Source organism: Lissotriton vulgaris, chromosome 4_1, assembly GCF_964263255.1.
Source record: "Lissotriton vulgaris chromosome 4_1, aLisVul1.2, whole genome shotgun sequence".
In the NCBI taxonomy this organism is placed as follows: Eukaryota; Metazoa; Chordata; class Amphibia; order Caudata; family Salamandridae; genus Lissotriton; species Lissotriton vulgaris.
In genome coordinates, this window is record NC_141691.1 from 2143398117 (window position 1) to 2143421688 (window position 23572).

General features: G+C 44.1%; 1 protein-coding gene across 1 annotated transcript in view; it reads left to right on the top strand.

The window, feature by feature from the left end:
- Positions 1 to 23572, top strand: part of LOC147725260 (vomeronasal type-2 receptor 26-like) — a 303578-nt gene that overhangs the window by 243043 nt on the left and 36963 nt on the right. The window contains exon 4 of the mRNA XM_086918226.1: positions 19607 to 20007. Within this exon, the coding sequence (XP_086774352.1) occupies positions 19607 to 20007 (401 nt within the window). The remainder of the gene's footprint in view (positions 1 to 19606; positions 20008 to 23572) is intronic.

Here is a 23572-nt window from a genome sequence, read left to right on the forward strand (position 1 = left end):
CCCAGCTTGCCTATTTCTGCAGCTCTTCTCCCTCTTTCTGCAGAACTCTTGTCTCTTCTACTTCCTTCTGTACTTCTATTGCCTCTTGCTACACCTCTGTTGGTTCTTTATGCACTCATCTTCCTTCTGTCTGTATTTACATCTCTTAGTTCTTACTGCACCTCTCTTGCCTATTTCCCTATATTCTTCCCTCTTTCTGCAACTCTCTTGCCTCTTTTTGCAGTTGTCTTGCCTGTCTCTGCACATCAATTGCTTCTTTAAGCACTTCTGTTGCCTCTTTCCGCATCTCATATTTTATCCTGAACTTCTCTTCACTTTTTCTGCACCCCTCTTGTCTCTTTCTGCATATCTGTTGTTCCTTTCTTCACCAGCTTGCCTCTTTCTGCACCCCTATGCCCTCTATCTGCAAATCGCTTGCCTTTTTCTGCATCCCTCTACCCTCTTTATGTACCTCTCTTGCCTCTTACTTCACCTCTCCTGCCTCTTTCTGCACTTCTATTGCCTATGTATGCACCCCTCTTGCCCCTTTCTGCACCTCTGTTGCTTCTTTCTGCACTTATCTTGCTACTTTCTATACATGTCTAGCCTCTTTCTGCATCCCTCTTCAGTCTTTTTACAGCTCTGTTGCCTTGTTCTGTACCTCTGTAGCCTCATTCTGAATCTCTCTTGCTTCTTTCCGCATCTCTTTTGCTCCTTTTTGCACTCCTCCTGCCACTTTCTGTATCCCTCATCCCTGCTTCTACCCATCTCTTGCCTGTTTTCGCATCTCTCTTGAATCTTTATCCACTTCTGTTGCCTCTTACTGCACCTCTCTTACCTCTTTATGGACCTCTCTTCCCTCTTTCTGCAGTTCTCTTGCCTCTTTCTGTACTTTTCATACTTCTTTCTGTACTTCTTTTACCTCTTGCTATATCCCATTTCCTTATATGCATCTCTGTTGCTGCGTTCTTCACTTTTCTTGTTTTTTTCTGCATTTCTCTTGCTTCTTTCTTAAAACTTCTTGCCTCTTTCTGCACCCCTCTTCCCTCTTTCTACACCTCTCCTGCCTCTTTCTGTACTTCTTTTACCTCTTTCTTCACCTCTTTTGCTTCTTTCTGTACCTTTCTTGCCTCTTTATTCACCCCTCTTGCCTCTTTCTGCACCCCTTGTGCCTATTTCAGCACCCATTTGTCTTCTTGTTGTATGTATCTTCCCTCTTTCTGCATCTCTGTCTCCTCTTTCTGCATTTCTCTTGCCTATTTCCGTTCCTCTCTTTCCTCTTTCTAATTCACTCTTGCCTCTATCTACACCTCACTTGTGCTTCTTTCTGCACCAATATTGCTTTTATCTGCATCTTTCTTTTTTTCTTTCTGGCTCTCTCTTGTCTCATTCATCTTTGCTCTTGCTTAATTTTTCATTTTCTTCACTTCTCTTGGTTATTCATGCATATTTATTCCTCTTTATGCATTTCTTTTGCCTCTTTCTGCATTCCTCTTGCTTGTTTCTGCATCTTTTTTGAATTTATTTCCCTCTTTTGCCTCTTTCTGTACTCCCCTAGCTTCTTTCTGCACATTTTTTCCAAATTATGTACTTCTCTTGCCGCTTTCTGTACTCAAATGGGAAGTGCAAGCTGTCAAGTTTAAAGGTATGTGTGCTATTGTGACTGAGGTATATGTGTACTTGTACACGTAATCTCACATGTGTTATGCATCTGAAGATGGTAGCTTAGAAAGCAGGTAGCTTCTCCTATAGGTGGTCAAATCTTCTCGGTTCAGCAATTTCATTAGGTTGCATAGGTAGCTGAGAGACTCTGGAACAATCTTCCACCGGAGATGAGACAGCTGGATGATCTTCTTCAGTTCAGAAAAAGGCTGAAGACATGGTTCTATCTTAGAGCATGATGTCACTCATTTGTTTAGAACTAGGGGTGGGCGTAGTTCGCGAAGTAGCGCTACGCGAAGTGCACTTCGCACTGCGCGAACTTCACGTAGCACTACGCGTGCTGCGTAGTAGCATGTTCGCACTGTGCAAGATGCTTTTTCAATGATTGCACAGTGCGGACAAGCATCCGGCACTGTGCAATCATTGAAAACGGCATCTTGCACAGTGCGAGCTGTCTTTTTCTGCTGCTCGAGTAGATTATTACTCGAGCTGCAGCTTTCTCAACGTGAACTGGTAGTTTCTCATTGAGAGCGGTCGCGAGCATGCGCAACCACTCACAATGAGAAACCTTACCTCCCCGCGTTGAGAATCTCGCTGGGATGTTATTTTGCTTGCTCGCGGTCACGAAGATGACGTTCAGGACCGCGAACAAGCAAAAAATGAGCGCTGCACTACGCTACGCTGCACTACGCGTGTTCGCACTGTGCTTCGTGCAGCTCAAGTAGTGCAAAGTTGCGCAAACTTTGCAAACTCTGCGAGCGTAGCGTAGTGCTTCGCTCAGGGTTATTCAGAACCCCACGTGCCATGAGTTCAGTTGGGTACACGTATGACAGCGCCAGGACACCCGTAGGGTGATAGTGTATTTTATAACTGAAGATAACAATAACAATAGGTGTTATAGAGCCCCTCAAATTCTTATGAGCAGAAAAAATACATACACATTCTTGTACACACATTTACAGAGTATGTTGTCAAAACTCAGGTATTCAAGTATTGTGTGTTTATTTTATGTAACATGTCACCAGGTAAAAGCACAGACACACACAGCATACCTTCACAAACTTGGTGAGACTTACAACAGTGATATGCTTAGGATTGCTGTTTTACATTTGGTACACCTTTCATTCCGAACAGTCGATGAATAGTGAACCTTCAAGAGAAAAGTGACGTTTAAGACATTTTGGGAGAAGGATCAGTGATTAGGCTACTTTGTATGAGTCTTTGGAAAGATATAGTTGAAGTAGGCTTCTTTCTGCTCTTCTCTTGCTTCTTTCCTCGCCTCTCTTGCTTCTTTCTGCATTTCTCTTGCTTCTTTCTTAAAACTTCTTGCCTCTTTCTGCACCCCTCTTCCCTCTTTCTACACCTCTCCTGCCTCTTTCTGTACTTCTTTTACCTCTTTCTGCACCTCTTTTGCTTCTTTCTGTACCTTTCTTGCCTCTTTCTTCACCCCTCTTGCCTCTTTCTGCACCCCTTGAGCCTATTTCAGCACCCATTTGTCTTCTTGTTGTATGTATCTTCCCTCTTTCTGCATCTCTGTCTCCTCTTTCTGCATTTCTCTTGCCTATTTCCGTTCCTCTCTTTCCTCTTTCTGATTCACTCTTGCCTCTTTCTACACCTCACTTGTGCTTCTTTCTGCACCTATATTGCTTTTATCTGCATCTTTCTTTTTTTCTTTCTGGCACTCTCTTGTCTCATTCATCTTTGCTCTTGCTTAATTTTTCATTTTCTTCACTTCTCTTGGTTATTCATGCATATTTATTCCTCTTTATGCATTTCTTTTGCCTCTTTCTGCATTCCTCTTGCTTGTTTCTGCATCTTTTTTGAATTTATTTTCCTCTTTTGCCTCTTTCTGTACTCCCCTAGCTTCTTTCTGCACATTTTTTCCAAATTATGTACTTCTCTTGCCGCTTTCTGTACTCAAATGGGAAGTGCAAGCTGTCAAGTTTAAAGGTATGTGTGCTATTGTGACTGAGGTATATGTGTACTTGTACACGTAATCTCACATGTGTTATGCATCTGAAGATGGTAGCTTAGAAAGCAGGTAGCTTCTCCTATAGGTGGTCAAATCTTCTCGGTTCAGCAATTTCATTAGGTTGCATAGGTAGCTGAGAGACTCTGGAACAATCTTCCACCGGAGATGAGACAGCTGGATGATCTTCTTCAGTTCAGAAAAAGGCTGAAGACATGGTTCTATCTTAGAGCATGATGTCACTCATTTGTTTAGAACTAGGGGTGGGCGTAGTTCGCGAAGTAGCGCTACGCGAAGTGCACTTCGCACTGCGCGAACTTCACGTAGCACTACGCGTGCTGCGTAGTAGCATGTTCGCACTGTGCAAGATGCTTTTTCAATGATTGCACAGTGCGGACAAGCATCCGGCACTGTGCAATCATTGAAAACGGCATCTTGCCCAGTGCGAGCTGTCTTTTTCTGCTGCTCGAGTAGATTATTACTCGAGCTGCAGCTTTCTCAACGTGAACTGGTAGTTTCTCATTGAGAGCGGTCGCGAGCATGCGCAACCACTCACAATGAGAAACCTTACCTCCCCGCGTTGAGAATCTCGCTGGGATGTCATTTTGCTTGCTCGCGGTCACGAAGATGACGTTCAGGACCGCGAACAAGCAAAAAATGAGCGCTGCACTACGCTACGCTGCACTACGCGTGTTCGGACTGTGCTACGTGCAGCTCAAGTAGTGCAAAGTTGCGCAAACTTTGCAAACTCTGCGAGCGTAGCGTAGTGCTTCGCTCAGGGTTATTCAGAACCCCACGTGCCATGAGTTCAGTTGGGTACACGTATGACAGCGCCAGGACACCCATAGGGTGATAGTGTATTTTATAACTGAAGATAACAATAACAATAGGTGTTATAGAGCCCCTCAAATTCTTATGAGCAGAAAAAATACATACACATTCTTGTACACACATTTACAGAGTATGTTTTCAAAACACAGGTATTCAAGTATTGTGTGTTTATTTTATGTAACATGTCACCAGGTAAAAGCACAGACACACACAGCATACCTTCACAAACTTGGTGAGACTTACAACAGTGATATGCTTAGGATTGCTGTTTTACATTTGGTACACCTTTCATTCCGAACAGTCGATGAATAGTGAACCTTCAAGAGAAAAGTGAGGTTTAAGACATTTTGGGAGAAGGATCAGTGATTAGGCTACTTTGTATGAGTCTTTGGAAAGATACAGTTGAAGTAGGCTTCTTTCTGCTCTTCTCTTGCTTCTTTCCTCGCCTCTCTTGCTTCTTTCTGCACTTCTCTTGGTTCTTTCTTCACAGTTCTTCTTATTTCTGCACCTATTCTTCCTCTCTTTGCACCTCTCTTCCTTCTTTCTACACATCGTTTGCTTCCCTCTGTGCCTTTCTTCCTCTTTCTGCACATGTCTTACCTATGTAGGCACAAATGGTTGGGTGATGAAGTCCCCTTGGCTGCAGAGGGTCCTTGGGGACCTATACGTTTTTTTGCTACCTCCAGTATGTACCAAACAGTGGGTTTACTAAAAGGATTTTGTTTTTGTCAAAGCTGAATTACTCAGTGCTGTGTTCTTTCTATGTAACTATGCCTCCAGTCTATGTTTGCCATAGTCCACCATTTGCCTTTGCTCCCCATGCCATGTGACCAGGGGTACCATTTTGTATAGTCAGTGTCCATAGGTATGCATGCGTTCTTTGCTTTCCAGGCCTCCTGAATCTTGTTGCCAAGTGGTGGCTGGCAGCAAGTTTGTTTTGTCTAGGCAGTCAGTGTGATTTTGACATAAGCCTGCATATGTTCTTGTGACCATGCATTATTGCTGCTAGTTGTTGTTCTGACCATGTGCTAGTGCCCTTTTTGTGCAGCCAGCCAGTGAGATTTCCCCATAGGCATGCATGTGTTCTTCTTAGTTTGTTCACCATGCCTTTTTGCTTGTTGTTGTGGCTGTGTGGCTGGAGTCCATTCTAAGTAGCCGGGCCGCATGTCTTCTCTTTGTTCCAAATGCCTTCTTGCTGTGTTTGGTTGTTGTTGTTGATGAGCATGTGGCAATGGTAGGCAGCCATTGTGTGCATCCAGCCAGTGTGGCCCTTTGCCATATGCTTACATGGATAGTTGAGCAATGATATAGCAGTTTAATACATTTTTATTATATATTTGAGGATAATTTTAATTATTAAAAACATTATTGTAATATTTTTCAATGTTAGTGTTTTATTGTATTGTTTTACTTATTTGATACTTTATATCTCTTTTTATTTTAATGTTTGTAATTTTTTTTTTATTTTCAATATTTGTTTTACTTTTTTGAGGAAAAAAAGTAAATTTGGTGTAGGAGAGTAGGGTCTGCTTTCCTATGGCCACCCCAATTTTTGCTTTTTGCCTCACTGGTTTTCGACTTAATGTGGCAGTGGGCCTGCTAATCAGACCCACAGCCTGCTGTTCCCTCTCTAAATTCACATCCATGTACTTTAGGTACATAACCAATTGGACATTGGGTCACCTTATCAGCCCCTGTACAGTGTACTATAGCTACCCACGGCATAGGAGCATCCAAGGCCTACCAGGGGCTGCAGCATATCTTTTGCCACCCCTGGCTGGCTATCCAAACTGACACAACTGGCTGATCACTCAGCTGGGGCAAGGTTGTGTAATCACTCCTTGCTTAGATATAGTACACCTATATCCAAACCTATATCTGGACACATATGCACCTATAAGTCACTCCTATGTCAGGCCTTATCAATCTTGGAGGCAGAGTGCTTGGTTTTAAGTGAGATAGTGCTCTAGCATGAGCTGAGCCTGTCTGAAGCTGTCGGGACCAACTCCCTTAGCTGTTCTGGGATATTGCCATACCATATACTCTTAAGTGCATTATGATCCTCGCGGTTATTTGCTAACTTTGGTTTGGCTTTATCAAAACATGTTGTGTAAGGTGTCATATGCTTTGGAATACTACCCCCTCGCCAGTCCTGGCGACGGGGGTAGCATTCCACCCTTCTAGAGGGAGAAGACATGTTACTTTGCTTAAACGCGGTTAATTCTAACCAGAGCCCCAGGATCATAAAATGGATGCTGCTTCCACAGACACAAGTCTGGCCTCCTGCTGCTGACCGAAACTCCGGCAGGGGAGGCCTTGACAAATGGTATCCTGTCACAGGGAGGTGTTACACCACCCCAGACAGGAGATAGTGGATTGTAGCAGGGAGGGTTGAATGAAACTAGACACTACCTGGGGCGCACAAGGCGTCCCATGCATAGCCCAATTCAAACCGGTGCTGGGGCACTCCAGCCACAGCTCTGGTGCAAAACTGGACAAAGGGAAAGGGGTGTAACTACCCCCTTCCTGGGTCCCACCCATAGGAGGGACCTAGCAGGTGATCCAGCCCCTTGATTTAGAATAAAGGTAGGAGCTGTGCCAATGCAATTTAGATCATCCTGACTGAAACTTTGAAACGTACATCTGGACCCTTTCGACATCCCGCTCGACGTGGAAGACTGAAGAATCTTCCTTGTGGTCAAAGAGTGGCCACCCTGTGCAAGCAGGCACCATCAGCGCAACAAGACTTTCTTTGCCGTTGCTCCCGCCGGAGCTCAAACGGCAGAGACCGGCAAGACCTGGACTCCCAGACTTTCAACAGCCCAATCCACAGTCCTAGCAAAGCTTAGACCCGTGGAGGCGACGAGAGACGTGGGACTGGCCATCTTGAAAAGTCAACAAAGTGCTTCCAGCACAGCTCCCAAAGCACCCTCAATGCTGTGCTTTGGGGTTTCAGAAGCCCAATCTCCGAGCAGCCTGTGCTCCAAAGATCTCTCTTGCCTCTTTCTGCAGTTCTCTTGCCTCTTTCTGTACTTCTCATACTTCTTTCTGTACTTCTTTTACCTCGTGCTATATCCCATTTCCTTATATGCACCTCTGTTGCTGCGTTCTTCACTTTTCTTGTTTTTTTCTGCATTTCTCTTGCTTCTTTCTTAAAACTTCTTGCCTCTTTCTGCACCCCTCTTCCCTCTTTCTACACCTCTCCTGCCTCTTTCTGTACTTCTTTTACCTCTTTCTGCACCTCTTTTGCTTCTTTCTGTACCTTTCTTGCCTCTTTCTTCACCCCTCTTGCCTCTTTCTGCACCCCTTGAGCCTATTTCAGCACCCAGTTGTCTTCTTGTTGTATGTATCTTCCCTCTTTCTGCATCTCTGTCTCCTCTTTCTGCATTTCTCTTGCCTATTTCCGTTCCTCTCTTTCCTCTTTCTGATTCACTCTTGCCTCTTTCTACACCTCACGTGTGCTTCTTTCTGCACCTATATTGCTTTTATCTGCATCTTTCTTCTTTTTCTTTCTGGCACTCTCTTGTCTCATTCATCTTTGCTCTTGCTTAATTTTTCATTTTCTTCACTTCTCTTGGTTATTCATGCATATTTATTCCTCTTTATGCATTTCTTTTGCCTCTTTCTGCATTCCTCTTGCTTGTTTCTGCATCTTTTTTGATTTCATTTTTCTCTTTTGCCTCTTTCTGTACTCCCCTAGCTTCTTTCTGCACATTTTTTCCAAATTATGTACTTCACTTGCCGCTTTCTGTACTCAAATGGGAAGTGCAAGCTGTCAAGTTTAAAGGTATGTGTGCTATTGTGACTGAGGTATATGTGTACTTGTACACGTATTCTCACATGTGTTATGCATCTGAAGATGGTAGCTTAGAAAGCAGGTAGCTTCTCCTATAGGTGGTCAAATCTTCTCGGTTCAGCAATTTCATTAGGTTGCATAGGTAGCTGAGAGACTCTGGAACAATCTTCCACCGGAGATGAGACAGCTGGATGATCTTCTTCAGTTCAGAAAAAGGCTGAAGACAGGGTTCTATCTTAGAGCATGATGTCACTCATTTGTTTAGAACTAGGGGTGGGCGTAGTTCGCGAAGTAGCGCTACGCGAAGTGCACTTCGCACTGCGCGAACTTCACGTAGCACTACGCGAGCTGCGTAGTAGCATGTTCGCACTGTGCAAGATGCTTTTTCAATGATTGCACAGTGCGGACAAGCATCCGGCACTGTGCAATCATTGAAAACGGCATCTTGCACAGTGCGAGCTGTCTTTTTCTGCTGCTCGAGTAGATTATTACTCGAGCTGCAGCTTTCTCAACGTGAACTGGTAGTTTCTCATTGAGAGCGGTCGCGAGCATGCGCAACCACTCACAATGAGAAACCTTACCTCCCCGCGTTGAGAATCTCGCTGGGATGTCATTTTGCTTGCTCGCGGTCACGAAGATGACGTTCAGGACCGCGAACAAGCAAAAAATGAGCGCTGCACTACGCTACGCTGCACTACGCGTGTTTGCACTGTGCTACGTGCAGCTCAAGTAGTGCAAAGTTGCGCAAACTTTGCAAACTCTGCGAGCGTAGCGTAGTGCTTCGCTCAGGGTTATTCAGAACCCCACGTGCCATGAGTTCAGTTGGGTACACGTATGACAGCGCCAGGACACCCGTAGGGTGATAGTGTATTTTATAACTGAAGATAACAATAACAATAGGTGTTATAGAGCCCCTCAAATTCTTATGAGCAGAAAAAATACATACACATTCTTGTACACACATTTACAGAGTATGTTGTCAAAACACAGGTATTCAAGTATTGTGTGTTTATTTTATGTAACATGTCACCAGGTAAAAGCACAGACACACACAGCATACCTTCACAAACTTGGTGAGACTTACAACAGTGATATGCTTAGGATTGCTGTTTTACATTTGGTACACCTTTCATTCCGAACAGTCGATGAATAGTGAACCTTCAAGAGAAAAGTGAGGTTTAAGACATTTTGGGAGAAGGATCAGTGATTAGGCTACTTTGTATGAGTCTTTGGAAAGATACAGTTGAAGTAGGCTTCTTTCTGCTCTTCTCTTGCTTCTTTCCTCGCCTCTCTTGCTTCTTTCTGCATTTCTCTTGGTTCTTTCTTCACAGTTCTTCTTATTTCTGCACCTATTCTTCCTCTCTCTGCACCTCTCTTCCTTCTTTCTACACATCGTTTGCTTCCCTCTGTGCCTTTCTTCCTCTTTCTGCACATGTCTTACCTATGTAGGGACAAGTGGTTGGGTGATAAAGCCCCCTTGGCTGCAGATGGTCCTTGGGGACCTATAAGTTTTTTTGCTACCTCCAGTATGTACCAAACAGTGGGTTTACTAAAAGGATTTTGTTTTTGTCAAAGCTGAATTACTCAGTGCTGTGTTCTTTCTATGTAACTATGCCTTCAGTCTATGTTTGCCATAGTCCACCATTTGCCTTTGCTCCCCATGCCATGTGACCAGGGGTACCATTTTGTATAGTCAGTGTCCATAGGTATGCATGCGTTCTTTGCTTTCCAGGCCTCCTGAATCTTGTTGCCAAGTGGTGGCTGGCAGCAAGTTTGTTTTGTCTAGGCAGTCAGTGTGATTTTGACATAAGCCTGCATATGTTCTTGTGACCATGCATTATTGCTGCTAGTTGTTGTTCTGACCATGTGCTAGTGCCCTTTTTGTGCAGCCAGCCAGTGAGATTTCCCCATAGGCCTGCATGTGTTCTTCTTAGTTTGTTCACCATGCCTTTTTGCTTGTTGTTGTGGCTGTGTGGCTGGAGTCCATTCTAAGTAGCCGGGCCGCATGTCTTCTCTTTGTTCCAAATGCCTTCTTGCTGTGTTTGGTTGTTGTTGTTGATGAGCATGTGGCAATGGTAGGCAGCCATTGTGTGCATCCAGCCAGTGTGTCCCTTTGCCATATGCTTACATGGATAGTTGAGCAATGAGATAGCAGTTTAATAAATTTTTATTATATATTTGAGGATAATTTAAATTCTTAAAAACATTATTGTAATATTTTTCAATGTTAGTGTTTTATTGTATTGTTTTACTTATTTGATACTTCATATCTCTTTTTATTTTAATGTTTGTAATATTTTTTTATTTTCATTATTTGTTTTACTTTTTTGAGGAAAAAAAGTAAAGTTGGTGTAGGAGAGTAGGGTCTGCTTTCCTATGGTCACCCCCATTTTTGCTTTTTGCCTCACTGGTTTTCGACTTAATGTGGCTGTGGGCCTGCTAATCAGACCCACAGCCTGCTGTTCCCTCTCTAAATTCACAACCATGTACTTTAGGTACATAACCAATTGGACATTGGGTCACCTTATCAGCCCCTGTACAGTGTACTATAGCTACCCACGGCATAGGAGCATCCAAGGCCTACCAGGGGCTGCAGCATATCTTTTGCCACCCCTGGCTGGCTATCCAAACTGACACAACTGGCTGATCACTCAGCTGGGGCAAGGTTGTGTAATCACTCCTTGCTTAGATATAGTACACCTATATCCAAACCTATATCTGGACACATATAAACCTGTGAGTCACTCCTATGTCAGGCCTTATCAATCTTGGAGGCAGAGTGCTTGGTTTTAAGTGAGATAGTGCTCTAGCATGAGCTGAGCCTGTCTGAAGCTGTCGGGACCAACTCCCTTAGCTGTTCTGGGATATTGCCATACCATATACTCTTAAGTGCATTATAATCCTCGCGGTTATTTGCTAACTTTGGTTTGGCTTTATCAAAACATGTTGTGTAAGGTGTCATACGCTTTGGAATACTACCCCCTCGCCAGTCCTGGCGATGGGGGTAGCATTCCACCCTTCTAGAGGGAGAAGACATGTTACTTTGCTTAAACGCGGTTAATTCTAACCAGAGCCCCAGGATCATAAAATGGATGCTGCTTCCACAGACACAAGTCTGGCCTCCTGCTGCTGACCGAAACTCCGGCAGGGGAGGCCTTGACAAATGGTATCCTGTCACAGGGAGGTGTTACACCACCCCAGACAGGAGATAGTGGATTGTAGCAGGGAGGGTTGAATGAAACTAGACACTACCTGGGGCGCACAAGGCGTCCCATGCATAGCCCAATTCAAACCGGTGCTGGGGCACTCCAGCCACAGCTCTGGTGCAAAACTGGACAAAGGGAAAGGGGTGTAACTACCCCCTTCCTGGGTCCCACCCATAGGAGGGACCTAGCAGGTGATCCAGCCCCTTGATTTAGAATAAAGGTAGGAGCTGTACCAATGCAATTTAGATCATCCTGACTGAAACTTTGAAACGTACATCTGGACCCTTTCGACATCCCGCTCGACGTGGAAGACTGAAGAATCTTCCTTGTGGTCAAAGAGTGGCCACCCTGTGCAAGCAGGCACCATCAGCGCAACAAGACTTTCTTTGCCGTTGCTCCCGCCGGAGCTCAAACGGCAGAGACCGGCAAGACCAGGACTCCCAGACTTTCAACAGCCCAATCCACAGTACTAGCAAAGCTTAGACCCGTGGAGGCGACGAGAGACGTGGGGCTGGCCATCTTGAAAAGTCAACAAAGTGCTTCCAGCACAGCTCCCAAAGCACCCTCGATGCTGTGCTTTGGGGTTTCAGAAGCCCAATCTCCGAGCAGCCTGTGCTCCAAAGATCACCTCTTCACACTCTCCGAGTGCTGCGTGGGGCCCTTTTGCAATTTTCCTGCTCGATGCATTGTCCGTTGCTTGCCCGTTGGCTAGTGGCCTCAAAACTACACTGCGGGTCTGGTTGCTCCAGACTGGCCCCAGCTCCCCTGAGAAGGAGCCATTGATCTGACCCTCCCGGTCCGAGCAAGAAGCCATCTTCGTATCCTGCGTGGGTTGCCTTTGCCAAGGCTTGGTGACTCCGAATCGAGTACCGTCACTGCCAACAGCAAGAGCCTTTGTGGGACAGCTCGTTTTTGCCAGCTGGTCATCCTCGATCCTTCCTGGTCCACGTGGCAGTGGAGACAATCACCTCGACATCACCTGATTGCAACCCAACATCGCCTGGTTCCTTCCTGGTTCCTCGCTGGTCACTAGCTAGTGACCTGAACTCTGTACCCTCTGCTTTCAGGTACTCTACATCTTCGATCCACCCTTGGATCCAACCGGACTCCTGCAGCAACTACATCTACAGGCTCTATAGAAATTCACGACGAAACCCGACACACTTTGGCACCTATTCCCCAGGCTTCATGTGGGTGAGGTAACGAACTAACTCCAGTGCTCCTATAGTGGTTTACACGTCTAGTGTCCTAGTTTTAAGTGGCTAAGATCTAGTCCAGTCGGAAGTCTCTGAAACCTATAACTTTCTGATTTTTACGCACCATTGACTTGTATGGTAAACACGTTTGCCTATAGACTCTGCACCCGTATCCTGTGGGCCTCTCCCAACCTAACCTTCATTAGTCCAGTGTAGGCCCAGCGATTCCCAAGGCCCTACGCCTATTCATTGTTTGTGACATGATACTTATACCACTTTCTTAATATATGGTTTGAGGGGCCACCCAGCCTATCCATAATTGTGCAGCCTATTGTATGTTATACTGTGTTCTTTGTTTAACGCTTGTGCTCCTGTGCTCATAAAGAGTAAAGGGGATTATTTTAGAAATAAGTACATATTGTGTGGTGTCCTTTCATTTGGTATTAAAAGGGATTGCATATGGTAAAACAGCTTGCTTCACATGCCCTCTTGAGTTTAGCCTAAGACTGCTTTGCCCACGCTACCATTAGGGTAGCTGGTCTATAAAGTTGTGGACTTTTTTTTAAATGTAATATATGTATGTAAAAATTGACAATGGTTTCTCTAAAAAATAAAATAAGAGTAAAAATTAAAAGCAACTCATGAGCTTCATGATATAGTGATGGTCAGTTCTTATATCATAAATTGATTCAGTATAGTAATCTGTAGCAGTATTGGCAATTGTTTTTTGGTTGGTGTTCCAGTGCTACATCACAATATGTTGGAATTGCTTGGACAAGCTTTGCAGCAGAGTGTTGTACACTCTATCCACCTGACAATAGATATGTGGATCAGTGACCCAGCCACTGAGTATATGTGCATCACTACACACTGAACTTTTTTTGATTGGGTTAGATAAAAAATATCTGCAATTGTTGACACTGCAGAGATTTGTAATGGCACTTGGAAGCATGTGACAATAGCCATGTTAGCCAATGCAAAATCTTATACTTTTGCAAACATTTTGGAAGACTTTAACAGCAAGGTCTTTGAACGGCTTTCACCAAGAGTAAGGTACAGTATGCACAGATTCCATGGGATCCCCAGCGGTATAGATGAGGCTATTTAGATAATCACTAACAGCGTGGTTGAGCAGTTAGGCCTATCATGAGGGCGTGTTAGGCATTTCATGTATTCAATCAATCAAGACTTATGGCACATGGGTTGGTGAGTAGGTACATGAGTGGCTGTATGGTTTATTGATTGGTTGTGTGAGTACATGGATGGGTGTATGAGTGTCTGTGTGACTTGGTGAGAGGGTGTGTGATTGCCTGCATGGATGAGTGATTATGTGAGGCAGCGGGTGTATGGGTTAGTGAATGTAAGATAAGGCTTGTATAAGATACTTAGTGTGTCCATGGCGGTGTCAGTGAGTGAATTAATGTGTCAGTGATATATGGTTGAGTAAGTGGATATGTGAAAGGCAGTACGTGTAAGTGTTGGAGTATATTAGTGACTGTATGTGAGTGAGGGATTTTGAGAAAAAGGCTGTATAGGTTAGTGAGTGGGTGTGTGAGGGTCTGTGTAGATCATTGATTATATGTTACCATCTGTAAGAATATGTGAGCGGGTGTCTGTAAATTACAAATTTGTTCGTGCTCAGCCTCCATTTTGTAGTCGCCGCCATTTTATGTTGCCCTCACTCAGGCAGCACGGCGAACGTGATGTTTTTTGTCGTTTCTGCATTTATGTGTCAGGTGGCTTCTTTGCCTATGTTTACTAACGAGTGTCAGGGTCTGGCCGAGTACACTAATTCCTGTCTGAGCTGATTAATCCCCGTCCGGACTATTTGTTGGTTCACACCATTCTTTTCTCTAAGTTATCTTATCTGCTGTCCTTCGCTACATGTCTCATGCATTCTCCTGTTTCACGATTGTCCTTCTAAAACATGCAGCTGTGTTTCCTCTACTCATAAATCGAATTGTGTGGATTCACTTGTAATTTACTTAAGGGGTCGAGTGACGAACATAACCGGGAACGTAAGTTGTTTTAGACTTAAAACATTGTCTATAATGCTTGCCTATAGCTCATGCTCTTGTGTGATTGCATTTTGTATTGTATAGTACCGTATATAAACCTGTGCGCCACGGAGTTAAGTGGCAGTCTCTTTTGAACCTTGTTATACTAACGACTTCTAAGACCACTGTACTAGCTGCAGTTAATAAATACCATCTTCTACACCAGACGAAGAGTCCGTGTCTCTGTTTCTGACAAGGCATGTGAATCCCGGGGATTTCAGGCATACCCTGCGCCGCCGGGCCTTAAGGCTGTGGTTCTCCAACTGGGCACAGTTTCCGTAGTAGCGCTACGTAGTTTCCGTAGTAGTTTCCGTAGTAGCGTATGTGAAGTGCACTTTGCACTACGCACGCTACGCGAACTGCGTAGTGCGATAGGGAAAATGCAGTTCACACTGATTGCACTGTGCTGGATGCTTGTCCGCACTGTGCAATCATTGTAAACGGCATTTTGCACAGTGCAATCGGTAGTTTTGTGCTGCTCGAGTAGATTTATACTCAGGTGGCAGCTTTCTTAACACGAACTGGTAGTTTCTCATTGCGAGCGGTCGCGAGCATACTCGACCATTCGTAATGAGAAACATGACCTCCCCACGTTGAGAATCCCGCCAGGAGGTTTATTTTTCATGCTCACGATCAGTAATTTAATGTTGGTGATCGCAAATGAGATAAAAGTCTTGCCAGGATGTTGATTTTGCCCGTTCGTGGTCGCCAACTTGATGTTGAGGACCGCGAGCAAGCAAAAAATGCCTGCTACACTACGCATTTTTGCACTGTGCTAAGTGCAATTCGCGTAGTGCGTAGTAGCACAAACTACACGTGCTCCGCGCGCGTAGTGAAGTACTACGCCCATGGTTAGTGTGTATTACCTTATAGGTAAGTAAATGGCTGTCTGATTGACTCTGTAGGTGAGTGAGTAAGTGTGTGAGTAGCTCTATGAGTGACTGACACTGTGAGGGGCTGTATGGCTTTCTGAGTCGCTATATCAGTGGCTGTATTAGTGAGTGAGTGGGTGTATGAGTGGCTGTATGGGTGACTGAGTGGATGTGTGTGCGTAGACTTATGAATCAGTAAGTGGGTATATACATACTGGTATGGGTTTGTTAATGGTTTTGAGAATGATTGTATAGATGTTGGAGTGGGTGTTTGAATGGTTACATGGGGTGTGAGTTGCTGCATCAGAGATTCTGTGAATGATGTAATCATTGGTATAATTTGAGATATCAGCATTGATATCATCAGTGATGTTACTGACCATATCATGAGTAATGCAATATGTGGGTTCATAAGAAGTGCATTGCAGGGGTATGAGTTATAGTAAGCTCAGCTAACTATACCTGCTGAATTTCTCTGGTTTTGTACAAGTGAAACGTGAGCCTAACTATAACGTTCCTGTAACCTTTGCTTGTTTCATTGTATTTCTAATGTCTTTTTAAATTCTAGTTACTAACTTTAAGAGCCCTGTACCTTTGTTTTTGCAGTGAATTTCCATGTTTCTTTAAGTAGCAATGGTCTTTGCATAATGGCGTGGAAAGGGGGTGGGACCTCTGACCAAATCTCAGAAATCCTGCTGAGTAGGACTTATAGAAAGTACCCGGAGGGTCCCCAAGGTCCTTTAGCATTCAAGACAATTTTATTCCCCAACCAGTAGTGTGCCAGGCGACATGTTTGCCGAAAGGGGGAGAAAGGGAGTGTGGCCTCAGAACACCTCTTAGAAAACTGACTGTGTGGAACTTGCTGGAAGTAACAAGGGGGATACTTGGGCCCAAAACACCCTCAATAGCCAAGGGGACTTCATCTTCCAACAAGTACTATGCGTGGAGGCATGTTTGCAGAGAGATGCAGAAAGAAAGTCCTTGATGATTGCACAGATAGTGCCATTGCCAAGGACCGACTGAGAATACCAGGTGTTTTTAACAAACTGTAAAAAACATATATAGACATATTTTACATAGGGTTTCAGTGTAGCTGTTTAGTAAGATACCAATTTAACTTTTCCCTTTGTATTCATTTGTCAAAATAACTAAATCAAAAATTTAATTTCCTTCTTTACTGGAACACTAGGGGTCAAAATGACATCAGTATTTGCCAATACAAATGATAAAGTGAACAACAAATACATAGACATATTTTACACAAAGTTTGAGTTTAGCTGTTTGGTAACATAATTATTTAACTTTAATTTGACTGGAGTAAGGTCACTGAGGAACACCTCAACTCCACCCTTAACCACGATACCTCCCACCTCAACCAACATTAACCTTGCAGCCAAAGAACTTCACAGATGGACTGCCACCTGCGCAGATGAGCTTGCATTCCTCCACAATCCCCGCAGACAGCACCCCAGGAAGGCTACCTGGTTTACCTCCGACCACCAAGATTCTAGACGCATCTGCAGATGCCTCAATAAGAATTAGGGAACAGCAAATCCCCAGAAGACCACACCACATACAAGAACGGCATGACAGAATACCACAAACTCATCAGATCCACCAAAAGGACTTTCACCTAGAAAAAGATCCTTGCCAACTCAAGTACCTCCAAGGAACTATTCAGTATCAACCAGGAATTAACCAATCCTACCAGCAAAACACGAATATAACTCCCTCCCAGCACCTCTGCAACAAGTTCGGCTTGTACTTCCATCTCAAAATCGCCGTGGTCTCCACCAGTTTCAACATCCTACGCATCCTTCGGGATACGCACGCTGTCAGCTGTGGCTTCGTACAGCGTTTCCTTTTTTAAATCGCGTTTCTTTTAAAAAACTGCACTGTTGTTAACCACATCGTTGCAGTACGATTTACCGCCGGGTGCTGACCCCTAATAGAAACGGGCGTGGTCATGACGGAACGGTTCTGTCATGAGCACAGCTCAACCGATGCTCATGACGGAACCGTTCCTTCATGAGCATCGAAGGGGTTAAGGCTTCTGCAGAGGAGGAGTAAGATGGCGGTTTGAAGCCGCCACCGAGCTCAGCCTAGTGGTGTCTCTCTCGCACCCGCACTGGTGAACCGAACGGAGATGTGCATTCACGCTGTTTCGGACTGCAGCTAAGAAGCGGAGGGTATCAGGAATTTGGAAAATAGAGCGAGTGCAAACAGAAACTGCATTTAAACTGAACCTGAGCTTGAGCCCCTTTTGAAACAGAGGATAAGAATCATTATCAGTATTTCAGTGACCGCATGGTTTGTAAGTGGGTGTTTAGATGGCTGCATAGATTCTGCGCAAATATTATAATGATTGCATAAAGCAAACACAAGGAGATGATGGACGGAGTGCTGAAACTTTCCAGACACTCACCCCCAGTCACAGATCTGGGTTGAATCCATCATCATTCTTTAGCACGCTTTGCCACCTCAGTTCAGAACCAGCTATATGCAAATCAGTCTTGACCCTGTGCCTCATGGGAACAGTCCAGCCCGAACTGCCAAGCCAGGTCTTCCATGAATTGGAAACAAGCATCCTGGGACCAGTTTCTGGGTAACACCCTTCATCAGCCAGGCTAGCTCTTGAATCCAGTGGCAAAGTGAGCAAAGGACCCACATCTAGGCATACCCTGCCAACTTAGGGTGACCAAAGCAAACACATGGAGATGATGGACGGAGTGCTGAAACATTTCAGACACTCACCCCCAGTCACAGATCTGGGTTGAATCCATCTTCATTCTTTAGCCCACTTTTCCTCCTCAGTTCAGACCCGGCTATATGCAAATCAGTCTTGACCCTGTGCCTCATGAGAACAGTCCAGCCCAAACTGCCAAGTCAGGTTCCCTAATCTGGAAACAAGCATCCTGGGACTGGTTTCTGGGTAACACCCTTCATCAGCCAGGCTAGCTTCAAATTAAATTAGGATTTTGTCTTAAGACCAAAACTTAAGACAAACTTAAGATAAAATCCTAGCTTAAGTTTGACTTAAGTTTAATTTTAGTTAGGATTTTGTTTTAAGAACGTCCAAAACTTAAGACAAACTCAAGACAAAATCCTAACTTTACTATGCCTAAATGCATTTTGTGAATACTTAAAAGTCGTAAAGTTAGGATTTTGTTGCAGATTACTTTTGTGAATAGGGCCCTCAGTTGTTAACCTGGTTTCCTTTCAAAGCATCTCAATAAACGGTACCTATAAATGAAGAATTTAGCAGTCCTTCATTACAGCCTCTCGGGCATCTGTACGTGCTTTAATATATTACATTCTATGCCAAATTTCTTCTTTCAACTTAAAAGTGCAGCATTTTGCACAAATGTTGAGCAGACATTTGTACTGAGCGAGTGGTACATCTTTGTTTTTCTTTGGGTCAGTCTATACTAATGTTATTTTTCCACATTTTGTGTGAGTGCAATTGTGAATGTGCAACAAAGCATTATGAAGCTGCTGTGTTGTATAACTTTTTTTCCTTACATCTGTTGGAATAGGGGAGTTTAAAAGAAGGTGGTTGGGTTGTGAAACAGGGATAGTTAGAAGAAAATAGGGATGTGGCTGGTCAGGAGCTCAAGATACAGGGACAGGTTCTTTTAAGTCCACCCCTTTTTTATTTACTGGTCTAGAGTGTGGCAGTACTAGTGGTTGACCATGTACTGTGGTGGGTTTACTACTGTTTTGGGTTTTAGTAGTTACCTGCAAACAGAGTTTACGAATATCAAAAAATGTGTAAACTTACTCGAAGGTGAAAGTGAAAGTTACCTTCATAAACCTGGGACCAAATGAGTCTCTAAGTTTTCTAGCAAATTATGACATGATACATGGATTCAGCCCAGTTTATCCTGGTTTTCTTGTTTGACAACTACAATCAGCTCTAACTAAAGATAAGATTTGTTTGTGCATCTAAAGTCAGAGATTTGTAGCCTCCGCCTTACTTTTTCAGAGTCATGCCAATTTCACCTCACATTTCTTACCTCAGGTATTTCTTCTTTGCAGGTAAGTTACGGGGCTCAGAACCCTGTACTCAATGACAGAGTAAGATTTCCATCCTTATACCGGACTGTCCCAACTGAGCTCTCCTTCTATATTGGAACTGCTCAGTTGTTAAGACATTTCGGATGGACCTGGGTGGGGGTCCTGACCACGGATGATGACAGCGGAGAGCGAGCGCTGAGAGAACTGAAGAACATGATTGGTCAGGTCGGAGGCTGCATCGAGTTCTCTTATATGATTCCTGCTTATGTTTCTAGCACTGATCCATTGAACCTGGGGACAGTAATGGAGGCTGTTAGAACATCAACTGCACAGGTGGTCATTCTCTACTGCGGTACAGTGAACGCTGCACATTATTTCTCCTACAGTGAATGGAATACAATGACCAAAAAAATATGGATTTTGTCAGAGACTTTCTCTAATTTTGTCAACTTTGGATTCCCCTTACATTTATTCAATGAAAGTCTGGCATTTTCAATCCAAAAAGAAGAAATTTGGGGTTTTAGAGATTTTCTCCACAATGTCACTCCATGGAAGTTTCCAGGTGACACAGCCCTGAAATTTATATGGGAGATAGGTTTTAAGTGTCTTTTATTAGATAGAAATTATATAAATGTGACGAATGTTTCATCAGATGTTTACTGCTCAGGAAAAGAGACATTTCAAAGGTTGTATAAATATCGCAATACCAACTTTAGTCTGATCCATAATGTTTATACTGCTGTCTACGTATTGGCACACGCCTTACATAACATGTATTCATCTGACCCCAGAAGAGGAAGAGGAAGCGATGCTTGGAGCTCAATGAAGGAACAGAAACCGTGGGAGGTAAAGATGTGTCATGTGTAAAATGAAGCCAGGAAAGTAACTCCCTCCCATATAACTCTAGAGTCAGCCAAGAACGTTTTATTTTTACTAAAATTACATACATAATATACTTACTTATAGGCATATACAACTAGTTCTCTTCATCCATTGGTATGACCTTATGTCATTCACATTTACATCCCACCTACCACAGCAAAAAGCATGGGGCAATGTGCAAGCCATCTTTTTCAGTTCTTCTCTCCCTTTCAGTTTCGATCAGCAGCTCCTCTCTGCCTAGGAGTTTGGATGAGAAGATCCTCTCACCCTAGGAGTTTAGATGAGCAGCTCTACCCCTAGGAGTTTGGATCCGCAGCTCCTCTCTCAGTAGGAGTTTGGATCAGCAGCTCCTCTTTTGGTTAGAGTTTGGATCAGCAGCTCCACTCTTACTAGGAGCTCGGATCAGTAGCTCCTCCCTCACTGGGAGTTTGGATCAGGAGCTCCTCTCTCCATAGGAGTTTGGATCAGCTGCTCCCCTTTCACTATGAGTTTGGATCAGAGCTATTCTGTCCCTTGGAGATTTGTTATGAAACTCCTCTCCTTGGACTATGGATCAACAGCTCCTCCCCCTAAGAGTTTGTATCAGCAGCTCCACTCTTCCTGGGAGTTTGGATCAGCAGCTCCTCCCCCTAAGAGTTTGCATCAGCAGCTCCACTCTTCCTGGGACTTTGGATCAGCATCTCCTCGCTCCCTAAGAGTTTGGATCAGCAGCTCCTCGCTCCATAAGAGTTTGGATAAGGAGCACCTCTATCCTGAGGAGTTTGAAACAGCAGCTCCTCTCCCTAGGAGTTTGGATCAGCAGCTCCTCTCTCAGTAGGAGTTTGGATCAGCTGCTCCCCTTTCACTATGAGTTTGGATCAGAGCTATTCTGTCCCTTGGAGATTTGTTATGAAACTCCTCTCCTTGGACTATGGATCAACAGCTCCTCCCCCTAAGAGTTTGTATCAGCAGCTCCACTCTTCCTGGGAGTTTGGATCAGCAGCTCCTCCCTCTAAGAGTTTGCATCAGCAGCTCCACTCTTCCTGGGAGTTTGGATCAGCAGCTCCTCGCTCCCTAAGAGTTTGTATCAGCAGCTCCACTCTTCCTGGGAGTTTGGATCAGCATCTCCTCGCTCCCTAAGAGTTTGGATCAGCAGCTCCACTCTTCCTGGGAGTTTGGATCAGCATCTCCTCGCTCCATAAGAGTTTGGATAAGGAGCACCTCTATCCTGAGGAGTTTGAAACAGCAGCTCCTCTCCCCAGCAGTTTGGATCAGCAGCTCCTATCTCCCCAGCAGTTTGGATCAGCACCATCTCTCTCTCTGGGACTTTGGATCATGAGCTCCTCTCAGTTTAGGAGTTTGTATGAGATGATCCTCTCACCCTAGGAGCTTGGATCAGCAGCTCCCCTCTCTGTATGAGTTTGGACCAGCAGCTCCTCTCTCCATAGGAGTTTAGATCAGCAGTTTCTCTCTCCCTAGGAATTTGGATGAGTAGCACCTCTTTCTTGGAGTTTGGATTAGCTGTTCCTCTCTCCCTAAGAGTTTGGATCAGAAGCTCCTCTCTCCCTGTGAGTTTGAAACATTAGCTCCACTCTCCTTAGGAGCTTGTATCAGCGACTCCTCTCTCCCAGTGAGTATGAATAACTAGCTTCTCTGTCCCTTAGAGTTTGGATTAGCAGCTCCTCTCTCCCTAAGAGTTTGGATCAGAAGCTCCTCTCTCCCTGTGAGTTTGAAACATTAACTCCACTCTCCTTAGGAGCTTGTATCAGCGACTCCTCTCTCCCAGTGAGTATGAATAACTAGCTTCTCTGTCCCTTAGAGTTTGGATTAGCAGCTCTTCTCTCCATGGGAGTTTGGATCAGTTGCTCCTCTCTCCCTTTGAGTTTGGATTAGCACACCTTCCTCAGGACAATAATGATTGGGGTCATCATCACCACTTTTGGTGGAATCTATCTAGATGTTAAAAGAATATATATCAGTCAGTGCATTTTTTTGTATTTCCTAACCACTTTCATAGATTTTAAATTTGCACACCGCTTTAGTATTCTATCTTTTGTGCATCAGCCTAGCTGAAAGTCCATTTACATCATCTGTTTACTATGTAATAAATATACACATATCAGCAGTTTTTGTTGCACCTTAAACATTTGGCGGTTCAGTAAGGATAAATAGAGAAATATTATTGTTCTGCATAATAGCAAGCTAATACCATTACATTTTAATTGTTGGCATATAAATGATTGGCATATAGGAAACCTGTCTACGAAGTGTGATTTACATACTCTCACTATGGATGATGGCATACGACAGTTTCGTACTATCGCTTTGAAATGACCACTGTCTACATGTTTCGGTCACTAATACATGCATACTCTCGCTATGCTAGATAACAACTCAATAACATAGTCCTATGGATATGGGGCTTCTTTACATGTGAATAACCAATATAGAAGAGACCTCTATAGTTGTAACGACCGGATTTTCGGATCAGATAGAATCAGCTCACCAAGACACCACCAACCCAGCCGAAACGTAACCACCTCCCTCCTTAGGACCTATTTACAACAGGTATCTATGTTTCCTACCCAAGGATGGGGAATTAGCAATATACAAGCTTAGATCTTCTAAAATACCACACTCATACAATATAGTCTCGCGACCACATGGGTCCAGACTAATCTACCCTGGGGCAGTTCTGATTACTTACCATTACACACTGGCTACAACCAGTGCTCTCTCAAGCCACAATCCTGTGGGTATAAACACTGTGTCCTCCCAGTGCTCTCACTATTCCACAAGCCACAATCCTGTGGGTATACACATCGACCTCAGTCAATGCTCTCATTAATGCCGCTTTCCCTAGAGGCGATCTCATTACACATCGGTTCCTCCCCCCCCCCCCCCCCCCGGTGCTCTCATTAACGCCGCCTTACAACGACGATCACTTTCCTATAAATACCTTTAGCTCTTCATTTTGGGGAATCTCTCATTATCCACTAGAGGTACAATACTACAATATTATGGATCACACAAGAATGGCCGAATTACACGGTGTACAACTTATTCCCTATTTCAAGAGCTCCTCTCTCCCTCATTATTCAATTACCATTTACCTGGACGGGAGTT